At 33.1% G+C, this 14,094-nt stretch overlaps 1 protein-coding gene across 2 annotated transcripts; it reads right to left on the reverse strand.

Moving 5' to 3' along the window:
* Nucleotides 1-2,177: 2,177 nt before the first annotated feature.
* On the reverse strand, nt 2,178-8,918 carry LOC132030478 (replication factor C subunit 2). Of its 2 annotated transcripts, none has more exons than XM_059420126.1 (7): nt 8,680-8,918; nt 4,187-4,293; nt 3,986-4,087; nt 3,569-3,764; nt 3,027-3,155; nt 2,745-2,939; nt 2,178-2,658 (listed from the first exon to the last, which is right to left on the reverse strand). In XM_059420126.1, exons 1-7 carry the CDS (start codon nt 8,830-8,832, stop codon nt 2,548-2,550), a joined length of 993 nt encoding a protein of 330 aa, XP_059276109.1. In that variant the 5' UTR covers nt 8,833-8,918; the 3' UTR covers nt 2,178-2,547. The 2 variants fall into 2 exon arrangements, with proteins under 2 accessions (XP_059276109.1, XP_059276110.1); XM_059420127.1 differs by lacking the exon at nt 8,680-8,918 and adding an exon at nt 8,205-8,247.
* Between the last annotated feature and the right edge of the window lie 5,176 nt (nt 8,919-14,094).

The raw sequence follows: 14,094 nt of genomic DNA on the forward strand, positions 1-14,094 counted from the left end.
AATTCTTAAAATACCTTTTTCTTAAAAGTGTTTTTTTAAAAAAAACTTTTTGTGCATGCAATTTGGTAGTTTAATAGTATAATATGCATTTCTTTGCTGTAGTTTTCACATTTATCATGGATTGTCTTTTCAATCTCTCTTTACAATAAAATGTTACAAATTGGTAATTTGGTATGCTAACATTTTTATACTACCTAACATGAAATTTTCAAAGACCAAATAAAATAAAAACTGTCTAACTTCACTTTTCTTTTTGACAACAAACAACCCTGTCTAACTTCACATCAATCACCAATTAACTATTCAATTTTTTTAAATATTTTTCTCGAAATATTACTAATTCAAAGGGTGAGAATTAGGTAATCAAGAATGGTAACAGCATGAATTTATTAGCAACAAATTTCAAGTATTTAAACGGAAAGCATACTAAAGTCAAGCACATACATAATTTTAATATTTATTCTCAGTCAAGGAGAGAAATGTGTAACAATGTACGGAAAACGTAAAAAACCATTGACTATCAATCATTAAGTTTAAGAATATATTTTTATTTACAAAACATTATGAAAGGCCTCTTGTAAAAGCAATTATTGTCGTGATACTTCCCCGGGGAGCACACGTACCTGACACGGATTATCACAACTAGGTAATTGAAATATGACACGGAAAAAATAATTAATGTAAGAGTCATCTACCAAATCTTTTTTAATACGGAAAAGGGCCAAATATACCCTTGCGAATTTTTTTAAAATTTTACTATTTGAAAAAGCGATCAAATTATATCATATCTCGCTTATTTGAATCTCCAAAATATGAAAGGCCTCCTACTATTATGACACGGATTATCACAACTAGGTAATTGATCCGGAAAAAATAATATAGTCATCTACCAAATTTTTTTTTAATACCGAAAAGGGCCAAATATACCCCCTACCGTCATATACTTTGTCATATATTTTCAGTCAAATATACCCTACCATTATATACCCCTCATTTCGATGGAGGTACACGTGTCGCTATCCTATTGGTCTATTTTAAATGTTCCTTAATTAATCCAACCCATACCCATAATGATAACAAAAACAAAGAGAAATAATGACACCAACTGCTTGATAAATTCAAAGACATTTTACATTCTTGAAATGAAGATAACATTGAAAGCCACTCCGACTCCATTCAGAATTTCACAGAAAATTATATGAAAATGAAAGATTCTTAATCCCCCTTGCTGGAGATAGATCGGACAGAAGGGTAGCTTCTATAGCCATGGCAAAGTAGAATCCTCTGGTCACTTCACTAACATGCCTTTGCTAAACTGCAAAAATCAAAATAATCTATGAACAGAGTACTACTTCAAAATGCTAACATGCAAATAAAACAGAAACCAATAACAACAATAGCATCATCTCAGTCCAATTGATTCTAAAAAATTGTATCCCTCAGTCCCATTCTTTTTTACATAATTTGATTGGTTGTTGAGTTTAAACTTTCAAATTTGACTTATGAATTATATAAGTAATAGTGGAAGAAAGCTTTGCTCCCCCTTCTTTTTCTTCTCTGCATACCCATACTCATGTTTGTATTTTAATTAATTAAGATCAAGTTTAATATAGACTAATAGGATGATGACACGTGTACCTCCATTGAAATGAGGGGTATATCTGAACCAAAGTATAACGGTAGGATTATATTTGAACCCAAAATATAACGGCAAGGATATATTTGAACTCAAAGCATAACGATGGATATATTTGACTCTTTTCCGATAGTACAAGGGTATATTTGGCCCTTTCCCGTTTTGAATACCCAAAAAATTACTCCTAGAGGCTAGAAGTACTTGCACCAAACCAATCGGCAAAAGTTGAGGGACTGAGAGTCAAGCGAACTAAATTCAATATTTAAGTGAAAAAAGATATAGGCGATCATCATTCTAGAGTTTCAAAGATTGCAGGTGACCCAAACGGTTAACATCCTAAAAAATAAAAAAACATTGGAAGCACTAGGTCAGTAAGACACTAGACAAATTGCAAAATGACCCTTGATGAGGATGTTTTTCTTTCTTTTTTATTTGCTATCTGAGATATTTTAAAGGCCTAGTGACGGACGATTTGGTAATGGATCGCCTCTCTACCTTCTCTACATAAAACATTCAAGACTCAAACACGTAACACGCGTGGAACCCACACACCATATATTGCCTCTTACCACTAGACCAAAGTCTTGATAGCAAATCTCAATGAGGATGTTGAAACTACTAAACACATTTTTTTTCTTAATCCGGTTTCGCTAAAAGAGGATTGAAAGATGTGGTCCTTCAATAACATGTTCATTCCTAGAGCTAAAAGGCTGCCTTTACATTTTGTAGAACTGAAATGCATAATGGTTCAGCAATCATTTTCCTCATTGCAGTAACAACTTTGCAATTCGACTGTCTTAACACCTAGCATAAAATGCTAGCTTTTTTCAAGAAAAGCTAGGAGTACGCGATAAAATGGAACACCATCGAGGACTCATCTCAGTTGACCACGAACTTCAGTGCCGGTCTCATCATGCAGCCTTAGCCGTTTCTCGAACCAATGATAGTTTAGCCAGCAAACCACACATCTGGAGATATGAACCGACCCCATCACAGATCCTCATGTGGGCAAAACCAGTTTCCTGTTACCACAGCAGAAAAGAATAAATGGTGCTAAACAAAAGATTGCTTATAAAGATGAAATTTTTCAGGACTAGAACAGGCAAACCTTCAAGAACTCCAGTTTTACATATTCTGCCATATCATAGTTCTTTATAATTCGGAAAAGGGTCGTGATAATGTCAGTGGGGGAATACCCCAGGTCATACAGTGCCTTTAGACCGGCACAAGCATCATCAAATTTCCCTTCAAGGACATTCCGCACCATATTCTTCACATGCAATGGATGAGGTTGGTCACAAACCTAGCATTCAGCAAAAGAGAGAATGAAGTCATTAGGGGCGTCTGTCAAATATGAATAATTAGATGAAAGAGATGTGAGCCTTATAACCTTGAAGACATTCTCTTGGTTGACAAAACCAAATCCACTGTGTGTTGCTTGTAAGTTATTTAAGGCCTGTCTCATATCCCCATCAGCAGTAAATATAATAGCTTCGAGACCTTCAGGTACATAAGCAACCTGCAAGAGTTAACATCTCCATAGCTCATGAATCTCTTCCACCAATAAAATATTTGGTAAAAACAATGATGACCACATATTGAAGTGATTAGATGAAACTTTTAGCAATGCCTTGTGAGGCTGGAGGGATATAGAAAGGTCTGTACCCTTGGGCTCATAATCTTGGTTAGACATTTTTTTAAGACAGTGAACATAAATACCAGGATGCTCCTTAATCAAATTAATTAGCAAAGAAAGGCATGAAATTTTGCAGAACTGGGAGGTTCATTGTGCTGCAAGAGATAATGATACCTGACTCTTTGTGCAGACAAAAATTGTTGATTAAACACAAGGATCAAACGAAACCATTTAGAAGCAGTAAGAGGAACAGTAGAAGAAATAGCATGTGTGTCAAGGATTAAGATTGCGAGTACCTTTTCTGCTGCAACCACAGCCATAAGGCGTCCAAGGATCTCTTGGTCAGATAATCTTGCAAATCGGACCAGGGCACATCTACTTTGAATAGGCTCGATAATCTTAGAAGAAGTGTTGCAGGCAAGAGCAAAGCGAGTGGAGTTCGAATATATTTCCATTGTCCTCCTCAGTGCTTGCTGAGCTCCAGATGTCATGCTAAAAATTCCCATACCCAAAAATGAAAAGATAAAAATGATTCAGCTCACTGCAGACAATGCAGGTCAACACCACAAAGACAGACTTTCTAATACCCCTGAGAATCAATCAAATCGATACCCATGGTGCAGAAGAGACAGAAAAGTGAACAGTTTTTTGCATATGACTTCAACTTTTGAGTACAAAAATGATGTCTAAATTTACAGAATAATATTTCTAACCTATCAGCCTCGTCCAAAATAATTATTTTGTGCCGACCCGGGGGTAGAGTAACTTTCTTCTGAGCAAACATCTTGATTTTGTTCCTGACAACATCGATGCCTCTGCACAAGAAATATTAACAGTAGTAAGAATTTTATTGTAAGTTATAAATAACCATGTGAAACAAAGAGTTTTTAGATCTAATCAAGCGCTCAATATACCTATCATCTGATGCATTTAGCTCCAGGACAGCCTCCTTATAATTTGGTCCCAAAAGCTCATGAGCAAGAGCCAATATACTAGTGGTTTTTCCGGTACCTGGAGGACCCTGCAGAAAGTTTTATATAGAATTAAATATCCAGCATGAAGAAACTATGAGCAAAATCTTACACTGGATAAACACGTGAAAACTAACTTCTGTTTGACATGAATTTCAAGAACTTTCCAGTGAACAACATCCTGTAAGTGTTGTCCACCTTTATGTTTATCCTAATACTTCACGAACCAAGTTTTGTATTAAGCTCCACTGCTTGCTATGAGCAAACTGCTTTTGCCAATTCAATGTGACGCAATATGGACAAACATTAAGGCGGCTGAAAATCCTATATTAAATTTGCATTCAAGTAAAAATGGTCAACTTCCCCCAAAACTAGCAATAACTACTTTGTTCTTACACATTCTCATCAATCAACACATTGAAACTAACCAATGAATATTACGCAAGGATCCAATTCATGATTCATCGCATACGAGACTGTATTTGAAACCAGAAGTCTATTTTCCCACTAAATAGAGCATACACAATAGGTAAAAGAATCCACATCAACATCTGGTATAAGCTCACACATAAAGTGCATAGTTCTTTGCAAATATATATGTCCATGCAACTGTGAAGTCCAACTACTATTGAGAAAGGATCATTAAGGTTTACACAAGAAAAGGAATCACGAATGGTTCATATTCAGGACTTAACAAGAGATAAAACTAAGGTTATATCCAACAAAAGTAAGAGCTTCCACGCCACTTCTGAAACACTGAACTTCCCTCTGGCAAGTTTTTATAACACTACTGCCAGATAAAAACTCTCTTCTTACCAGGCACATAAACAATAGAGTCCTCTCTGTCAGGTGCCTTGTAACCTTGTTGCACGTCCTCCATCAGTTTTGACACATTGTCGATCTCCGAGTCCCAATCAGAACTACATTGTAGAATTGTGGCTTCTTTGTTTGCAGTACGAGCAAATATCTCACGATGTCTGCTTCTTAGAGGGATGTGCCAATCCAAGAGTCATGCCAAAATTTAATCTTTTCCACATTTCACACATTTATTTGTATCATTTTCAAGAAATCAGGCCAATGATTCCTTATGCACTTCCAGACTCCTACACTATAAGTGGAACTTACTAGATTGTGCAAAACAAAGCCCGCTCCTCATACTTTGCTTGTTCAGAACTTTCTCTAAAGCCTCTGCGCTTCTTTGATATCTCCATAACCATTCAATTATCAGACTTTAAATATGGAGCTGACTATTTACATAAATTATTAGCCCTCAAACCCATAGACTAAAATTTTTTAACATCCACAGTAGAGCAAAAAGTTAGGACTTTTTTTTTTTTTTTTTTTTTTGAGAATGGTAATGTTCAAAAAGTTAGGACATTTCTTCATTTTAATAAATTTTGATACATTAATAGTACCTGACATAGTTCAAGCTTGTGAATAACCCTGCAAAATTATTATGATACGTTTTTTACTTCTTGACAACCCAAATCAATAACCATTATAAAAGGGGTCTATCAATCTTTTTTTTTGGTGACCGAGAAATTCATCCGGCGCCGACCCTGTGGGCCAACCGCACCCTCTGAAACTCAGGTGATGGCCCCACTCCCTTTTTTTTTTTTTTTTTTTTTTTTTTTTTTTGAGTAAAAGGTAACTTCGTATTCACACAAAAAACTCATCATAGGGGTGGTGAGGTATAATCTTACATCCCTTGGTAGGCAGACACTAGCATAAAACAGAAAAAACTAGACTTTACAGATGTCCTATGAAGTCAACTAAGGATTCTGCTTCCTCCACCATATCCTGTTTACACCAAAAACAAAGTACACTAAGGCACTTCATCTTGATCTTCTGAGTGCTGCTGCCATTATCAAGAAAACATCTTGCATTCCTTTCTATCCATAATGTCCACCAGATGCATGCTGGTATGCTCTCCCACCAGTTCTCTTTAGATCTTCTTCTTCCAATTCCTTTCCAGCTGTTCAAAAGTTCAAAAGTGGTCTTTGGCATGACCCAACTCACTCCAACTAAACACAAGAACATGCTCCACAGATTTACAGCTGTTTTGCAATGTAGAAACAGGCGACCATTGATCTCTGTTTCTTGCCCGCACATAAAACACGTTGAGAAAATCTGAGTACCTCTTCTTTGTAAAGCTTCATGAGTTAGGCATGCTCTTCTGATTACCAACCATGTAAAGCAGGCTACCTTATGAGGAACTTTGACCTTCCAAAATTAGCTTCCAAGGTCAATCTACTAGCATTAACTGATTGCTATTCATATTCCAATAACAAGACTTTACTGTGAAATCCCCCTTGTTATGTAGCTCCCAGACAGGTCTATCAGGGCCAATTGAGGTGCCCTGGAAGTTACCTAAAATCTGAAGCAAGTTTGTTACTCTGTCTATTTCCCAATCATTCAAGGCTCTTCTGAAAATCAAATTCCACCCTTGATTGCTCCACATTTGAAAGACAGTAGCATTCTTTTGAAGACTTATGATGTATAGGTCTGGGAACAGCTCTTTTAGACTAGTATCTCCTATCCATTTTTCATTCCAAAACCCCACCCCTCTACCCTCTCCACTTAAATACCAGAGTTAATTTGCTTGGCCTGGGCTCGAACCTGTGACCTAGGACACAAGTCCCTAAAACTTTGCCAATTCAACGAAACCCTGGGGGCTAATCACATCACAATATTACTATACAGAAAACCTCAAACCTAACTATAGTTTCTTTATTAACCATACATGGAGCAAAAACTTAGCTTTTTTTCTTCTCTTCAGTTGCATAAATTTAGATATAGTAACAGCTTCTAACATACTTCAAGCTTGCGAAGAACAATGCATGAACGTTCTTCTCACTTTTTTTCATGTTCTTTATTTTGACCGTCCAAATAAATAACCATTACAAGCTGGTCTATCACGGTGCTAATCTCAACACTAAACCTCAAACCCAGAAAACACAAAATTTCTTATTACCCATACATTGCGCAAAAAGCTAAGTCCCTTTTGCAACAGAAATACTTAACAATGCTTTACCTGCAAAAGACCTCGACCCCGAAGGTAAAAGTTTCTTATTTTTCATAAAAGTTACTCTAGTATTTTCTCTTCATTTCGCATAAATTTAGAGACAGTAACACTACCATCTAACGTAGTTCAAGCTTTTGAAGAACAACGCATGAAAGTTCTTATCACTTCTTTTTTTGACCATCCAAATCAATAACCATTACAAGCTGGTTCTATCACAGCACTAATCTCGACAATAAACCTCAAACCCAGAACATAAGTTCCTTAATACCCATATAACTGAGCAAAAAGATAAGTCTTTTTTTAGTAACAGAAATACTTAACAATGCTATATACCTGCAAAAGACCTCAACCCTATAAAGGTAATTTTTATTACTTTTTCATAAATTGAGCAAAAAGTTAAGTCTTTTTTGTAACAGAAATATATATATCAACGCTGTATCTGCAAAAGACCTCAACCTCAGAAGGTATATTTTCTTAACTTTCATTAATTGAGCAAAAAGTAAGTCTTTTTTGTAACAGAAATATTTAACAATGCTATAAACCTCAAGCCCAGAAGGTAAAGTTTCTTATTTTTCATAACTGGGGCAACCAAAAAACAAAAAAGCAGTAGCAAAATTTAGATATAGAAATTGCATCTAACATAGTTCAAGCTTCTGAAGAAAACGCATCCATCAACCATCATGGTACTATCAACCATCATGGTACTAATCTTAACTGTAAACCTCAAACCCAGAAAGTAAAGTTTTTCTTACCCATAAATTAAGCAAAAAATTAGTTCTTTTTTTTTTTTTTTTTTTTTTTTTTTTTTGTAACAGCGATAATTAACAATGCTATATCTGCAAAAGACCTCAAACTCAGAAGGTAAAGTTTCTTATTTTTCATAACTGGGGCAACCAAAAAACAAAAAAGCAGTAGCAAAATTGAGAATTTTTTTACGGCTAAAATAAGATTGGGCATGAAGTTCTTATCAAGGTACTAATCTCAACAATAAACCTCAAACCCAGAAAATAAAGTTTCTTATTACCAATATAATTGAGCAAAAAAATAGTCTTTTTTTGTAACAGAAATACTTAACAATATCTGCAATAGACCTCAACCTCAGAAAGTAAAGTTTCTTAATTTTTCATAAAATGACCAAAAAGTTAGTAAGTCTTTTTTGCAACAGAAACATATAACAATGCTATATCTGCAAAAGACCTCAAACCCATAAGGTAACGTTTCTTATTTTTCATAAATGAGGCAAGATTGGTCTATTGCTTCAGTAATCTCAACACTAAACCTCAAGCCCAGAAAATAAAGTTTTGTAACAGAAATATTTAAGAATGTCATATGTGCAAAAGACCTCAAACGTAGGAGGTAAAGTTTTCATAAAACAAAACAAGAGCAGTAGGAAAATAGGGAGATAGCTTACGGCTAAAATGAGATTGGGCATATTTCCATCACGAGCAATAACTTGGAGCCTTGCGACAGCATCTTCGTTACCCACTATGTCTGATACTTTGGTGGGTCGGAACTTCTCTACCCATGGGATTTCTGGCCCTGATGATAATGAAGAAGATGCCATTTCTGAAACTCAAGTCACCTCCAAGAGAAAAAAGAAACCCTTTGTATTGCAGCTTCAAATTGGAGGGAAATAGGCTGGTGCCCCAAAAGGTAAACGGGAAGGGTCGTTTGGCACACGGATTAAATTATCCTGAGATTATGGTGCCGTTTGGTCATAAATATCAAAAAATATTTCACCTTTTTTTGAAATTTTAGAGTTGGAATTGGAGTTGTATTTAGCTATAGTTTTTAAAATTATAGTTTTTGATGAAATATCTTTGTAAAAAATTTGAAAAATAAATTTTTTGAGTTTTTGGTATTCCAAAATACAACTTCAAGTTGTATTCAGAATTTTTATGGCCAAACGCTAATTCCAGAAAAAAGTAAAAAAAAAAAATTGAAAAAAAGTGAATAATTTTTATGGCCAAACGGCACCTATAATTTTGGGAATAATTTATCCCATTTGAGAGATGAACTAAATTATCCTGAGATTATAATTTCGAGGTTAATTTTATCCCATTTGAGAGATGGGATAAAATAATCCCAGGTTAGTGAGATAAGATGGGATACTCATCTTTAAGATTGTATTTTATTTGGTAGAATAAATTTATAACTTTTTTCAAACATAATACAAAAAAATTAATGCTGGATATCCCAGCTTATACCATGCACTAAACGAAAAGGGTTCTTCTTTTTTTTTCCTGAGAAAATGACAAAATGGTTCCTTATATTTGGGATAGGTTTATAATATAGTCCTTTAAGTATGTTTAAAACTGTTTTGGCCGTTTATGCACACTTTTGATCTTCGTTAAATATTTAACAAAATTTATTTGTCCAATTTCTTAATATTTCATTTGACATTCATATACCAAAAATGTAATATGTACAAATAATCATGGTTAAAATAAGCATTTGCAAATATTGAAAGTATATTGTATGATTGTTTTGTTCTCTAACATTTAAGAAAATCGACATTGGACCAATTTTTTCTCCGAATAGATGTGGGATCGGACTTCAACAACTCTCGAGTACTCATAATTGGATATCCGATAAACTGGCATGGGCAGTATGGCACGTGCACGATGCACCTAACATCAGCCAAATCAAGAATTGAGACTATATCTATATTAAAAATAAAAATTGGGGCTAACTCAATCCCAAGAGTTAATTGAATCGAAGATATGAAAATTGCCAAGACCATATAATATGAACAATTTTTCCTCTAATAGTCACGTGGGACGTCAGCACAAACATCAACTTTCTATCATATTCGTGCTTCATATAATGCTGTATTCGAATTTGATGGAAGAAGCAGGCTGTAAACTATGAAAATAATGCAAATATTATAGTCGCACGAGATGTTGAATATGGGTTTCAAAAGACACTGTTAATTGTTAGAGGATATGACATCATGTTTAGCAAAATGTTTCCATGTTCACTCCATTCAATGGCTTGCTTGGAAATAAAACGGAAGCTTGTGTGTAGCAAAATGAATAGATGGAGATGAATGGAAGAAAAAATAAAGAATAAAAGTGATCAATGAATTCAAATACGACTTAGAAGATTTATCCGGAAAAAGAAAAAAAATTCAAATACGACAACTAGTGTAGGCATGGAGATTGGCTCTTTCCCTCTTGTGTTTGTCTTTGAAAATGATGTTTGCCTTTGAAAATGAAGTATTATGGAAACTTATTTAAATTCTTTTAATTACTTTATTGAACGAAATAATTTTTGGGAGAAAATTTAAATTCTATGCAAAGATAATATATATATTTCTTATAATTATTACTCCCTCCGTCTCAATTTATGTGGCACTTTTTGCTTTTCGAGAATCAATTTGACTAAATTTTGAAGCTAAACTGAATTAGATTAACTCTATATTTTAACATTAAAATAATATATTTGAAAACTACATGGAAAGTACTATAAATTGCAACTTTTCTCATATCAATTTGATGTAAAAATACGTTTTAAAATCATAGTCAAAGTTTATACAGTTGAAATCTCAGGAAGCGAAAAGTGTCACATAGATTGAGACAGAGAAAGTATACGTTAGTTTTCTGGATTTTTTTAAGCGATAAAAGTTGAATTCTTTTTCTATAAGTTCCTTTTAGTTTTTCTTTGTTAGCTTGAGTTTTCGTAACAGACAATTAAATTTTGCAAATATGAGGAGATACCTGAAATTTCTAAAAACACAAAAAACAAGTACTTGCTCATAATTTTCAATAAATTTACAAGTTTCAATTTTGTATTATAAACTAGTATACGTACCCGCGCGATGCGCAGATCGCTTCAAAAGAAATGAATCATTATAAATATTGTGCCTAAGATGTTAAAATAAGGACACAACACTTAAAAGATTAAATAAAGATGAAAGAAGAGATATTTACTTGTTCATAAAGCTTTATTTTCGCTAACAATGCATAAAAAGCAAATTTTTTATATTGTTTAGAAAGAAAATAAACTCAATATTTTATATATAAAGCATATATAATAATATTATGCAATTAAAGAAAAGGGATATTAATGCAAAAGAGCCTTGCTACCATGCTCGCCATAATATTTCAACGAACCATTGATTGGTATTCTCGAAATTTATATGCTTTGTGAAGACGATTGAGAACAAAGAGTACCGGGATAAAATTCATTTTGATTAAGAAGAAGCAATTCACATGATCAATTCATTTAAACTGTCCGGCATGGTAAGACCAAAAGATCAAAAGACAGCAATAAAAGATACAATTAAGCGAAAAGTTTATTTAATAATCTCTCAAATCAAATTACGAAAAACCTCTTTGTACACTACATTTTTGGCTTCATTTGTTATTTTCCCATCATCGTCATAAACCAAAATCTTTAACCCTTCCCTACTTGTCACCCGTGAAAGAGCAACATACAGTTGTCCATGTGTAAACACTGGTTTCTTCAAAAATAACCCCACATGAGATAGCGACTGGCCTTGACTTTTATTAATGGTCATGGCAAAAGACACAACGATGGGAAATTTTTCTGGAACTTTTTTTGGAGTCAACGTCATTCTTGGGATAAACAAGCCATTTTGATAAAACTTTGGCTTTTTTCTATAAGTTCCTTTTAGACACCCACCTTTTCTTTGATTTGGAAGCTTAGGAGTTGCTTCGTAACAGACATGATTTGAAACCATTTATTCATTAATCGACTCCACCATGTTAAATATGAGCAAGACACCTGAAATGTCACTAAAGACTAAAAATCGGGAAACACGCGTAAAAACACAATCATTTATGAGAAGATCATCGGGGATTTGAATTTCAATCCCAATCCAATATTTCCATCACCGATTGCCAAAATTCGAAAAGTTTCTCAACTCTTCCAAATTATGCAATCTCATATTCCTTGTTGCTTTAAGGCTCTCCATAAATGAAGAGTAGCATTACCTCTTTCGTGATGACCGCAAAATTTGCCTCGAAGTCACCACCAAGCTCCAAAAGGTTTATTGAGTCTCTAAATCTAAGAACATCTCTAATACTTTGATCAAGAGCTTCAAAACAGTACCTATGCATCATTGGTGCCTCATCCCAAATAATTAACTTTGTCTTGACAATCAGATTTGCTAGAGCATGGTTTCAGCAGTAGGACTCTTTTAGGATAGAGTCAAATACAATTATTACTACCTAATTTGCTAGATAGGATTCCAATCCTTATCTTATCATTTATATATTTGAATTTTGAGAAATATGTGGAACCAATGTGATAAATTCATATCTTTTATACTAAACGGAGACTAACAAAAGAGGTTCATTACCCTTCCTTATCCTTGTTTTTAACCTTCCCCTACGTTTTTGTTCTTTTATCTTCTTTGCCTCATTCTTTCTTTTGTTTGTTTAAAAAGCCAATTTTCACAAAAGTCAACAAAATGCATACATATATTAATGAATAGATACAAATATAGATTTGATTTGGATAACTTTAAATTTCATTTTAAAACTTTAAATAATTGAAATAAAAGTATGAAATGAAAACTTATTGATAATTATAGATCTCATCCTTCAACGATCCGGATAGCTTCAATTTAAATGTTAAACCTTATTTTTTATTTTTTTAAAGATTCATATATTAAAGTTTCTTCACATACACTTGCATTATAACCCATAATTTTTTAGCTCTATTCAAATCAGTTTAGGTAAGCTATAGTTATTTAAGTTTTCTTTAATTGTATATGATTTAAAAGAAGCCAATTTATCGTGATCATAACTCTAGGAGAATTTAAAAATGTTATCTATAAACTTTTTATCTTTTAATTCAAATTTAAAGAAAAATGGAGAATGCAATGCAGTTGTTTGGTTTCGTCAAATATATATATATATATATATATATATATATATATATATATATATATATATATATATAAAATATCTGATAGGATAAGTATTGGCTATAGTAAGAGTTCACTTGGAAACTCTTCAGCCGTGGGTTTCTGGTTTAACACATGGAATAATTTTACTCCAAAAGTCTAATATTTTTAAATTCAAATGCTTAATTTTATCTTCTCAAGATAAGCTTAATTTTATATAAAAAGATATTAATGAAGATACGGCGGATAACTTACCACAACTAAAAGATATCATGTTCAAATGTAATGGATATGGATTCTTCTTTATTCTTTAATTTAAAAGATTTTATCTTCCAAATTCAAATTTCAAATCTTCTTAATTTTCATTTAAATTACATGTTATTACAATAAAGAATAATATTGTCTTAAAATTGCCAAGTGGCTTGTTTTTAGCTTATCACTTGGCTTAATTACATTGCTTGTACCTCTCCTTTTTTATATATATAGATATAGATGTTAGGAAATCCGACAGCTACCTCATTTAACGAGCTACTGAGTTTCGATTCCTTTGACCAAGTAGTTTTCTTTCTATTTTATTTTCCCCTTAAAACAAAAACAAACTTTGACCAGGTAAATAAATAAGGAAAGAAATAAAAAGGGGTCACTAACAGTTTTGATCCTTCAATTATAGATAAAATTTTAATGTAAGTACTCGCAATATTTGACTAAGCATATTAGACCTTGAACTTTTAGACTTACACAATTTTGATCTATTTGCTTATGAATACTCACGAACTTACAATATTTATTAACTGTTGCACAACTTATTAACTCACGCGTCATGTTAAATTTGTATTATTACTCAATATTGGACCATAATGTAATTTTATAAATAATCAAAATACTCTCTTCTTCTCAAAATAAGTGTCGTTTTAGCAAAAAAAAAAAAATTATCTCAAAATAATTATCGCT

This window comes from Lycium ferocissimum, chromosome 9 (genome assembly GCF_029784015.1).
Source record: "Lycium ferocissimum isolate CSIRO_LF1 chromosome 9, AGI_CSIRO_Lferr_CH_V1, whole genome shotgun sequence".
Classification (NCBI taxonomy): domain Eukaryota; kingdom Viridiplantae; phylum Streptophyta; class Magnoliopsida; order Solanales; family Solanaceae; genus Lycium; species Lycium ferocissimum.

Bases quoted from the DNA above. Each gene is read 5' to 3' on its own strand.
- LOC132030478 (XM_059420126.1), bottom strand. From the start codon at position 8,832: ATGGCATCTTCTTCATTATCATCAGGGCCAGAAATCCCATGGGTAGAG. The intron at 4,294-8,679 runs GTAAGCTATCTC...AACTTTCTGCAG, and splicing joins TGCCCAATCTCATTTTAGCC to GGTCCTCCAGGTACCGGAAA. The intron at 4,088-4,186 runs GTATATTGAGCG...TTTCTTGTGCAG, and splicing joins CTAAATGCATCAGATGATAG to AGGCATCGATGTTGTCAGGA.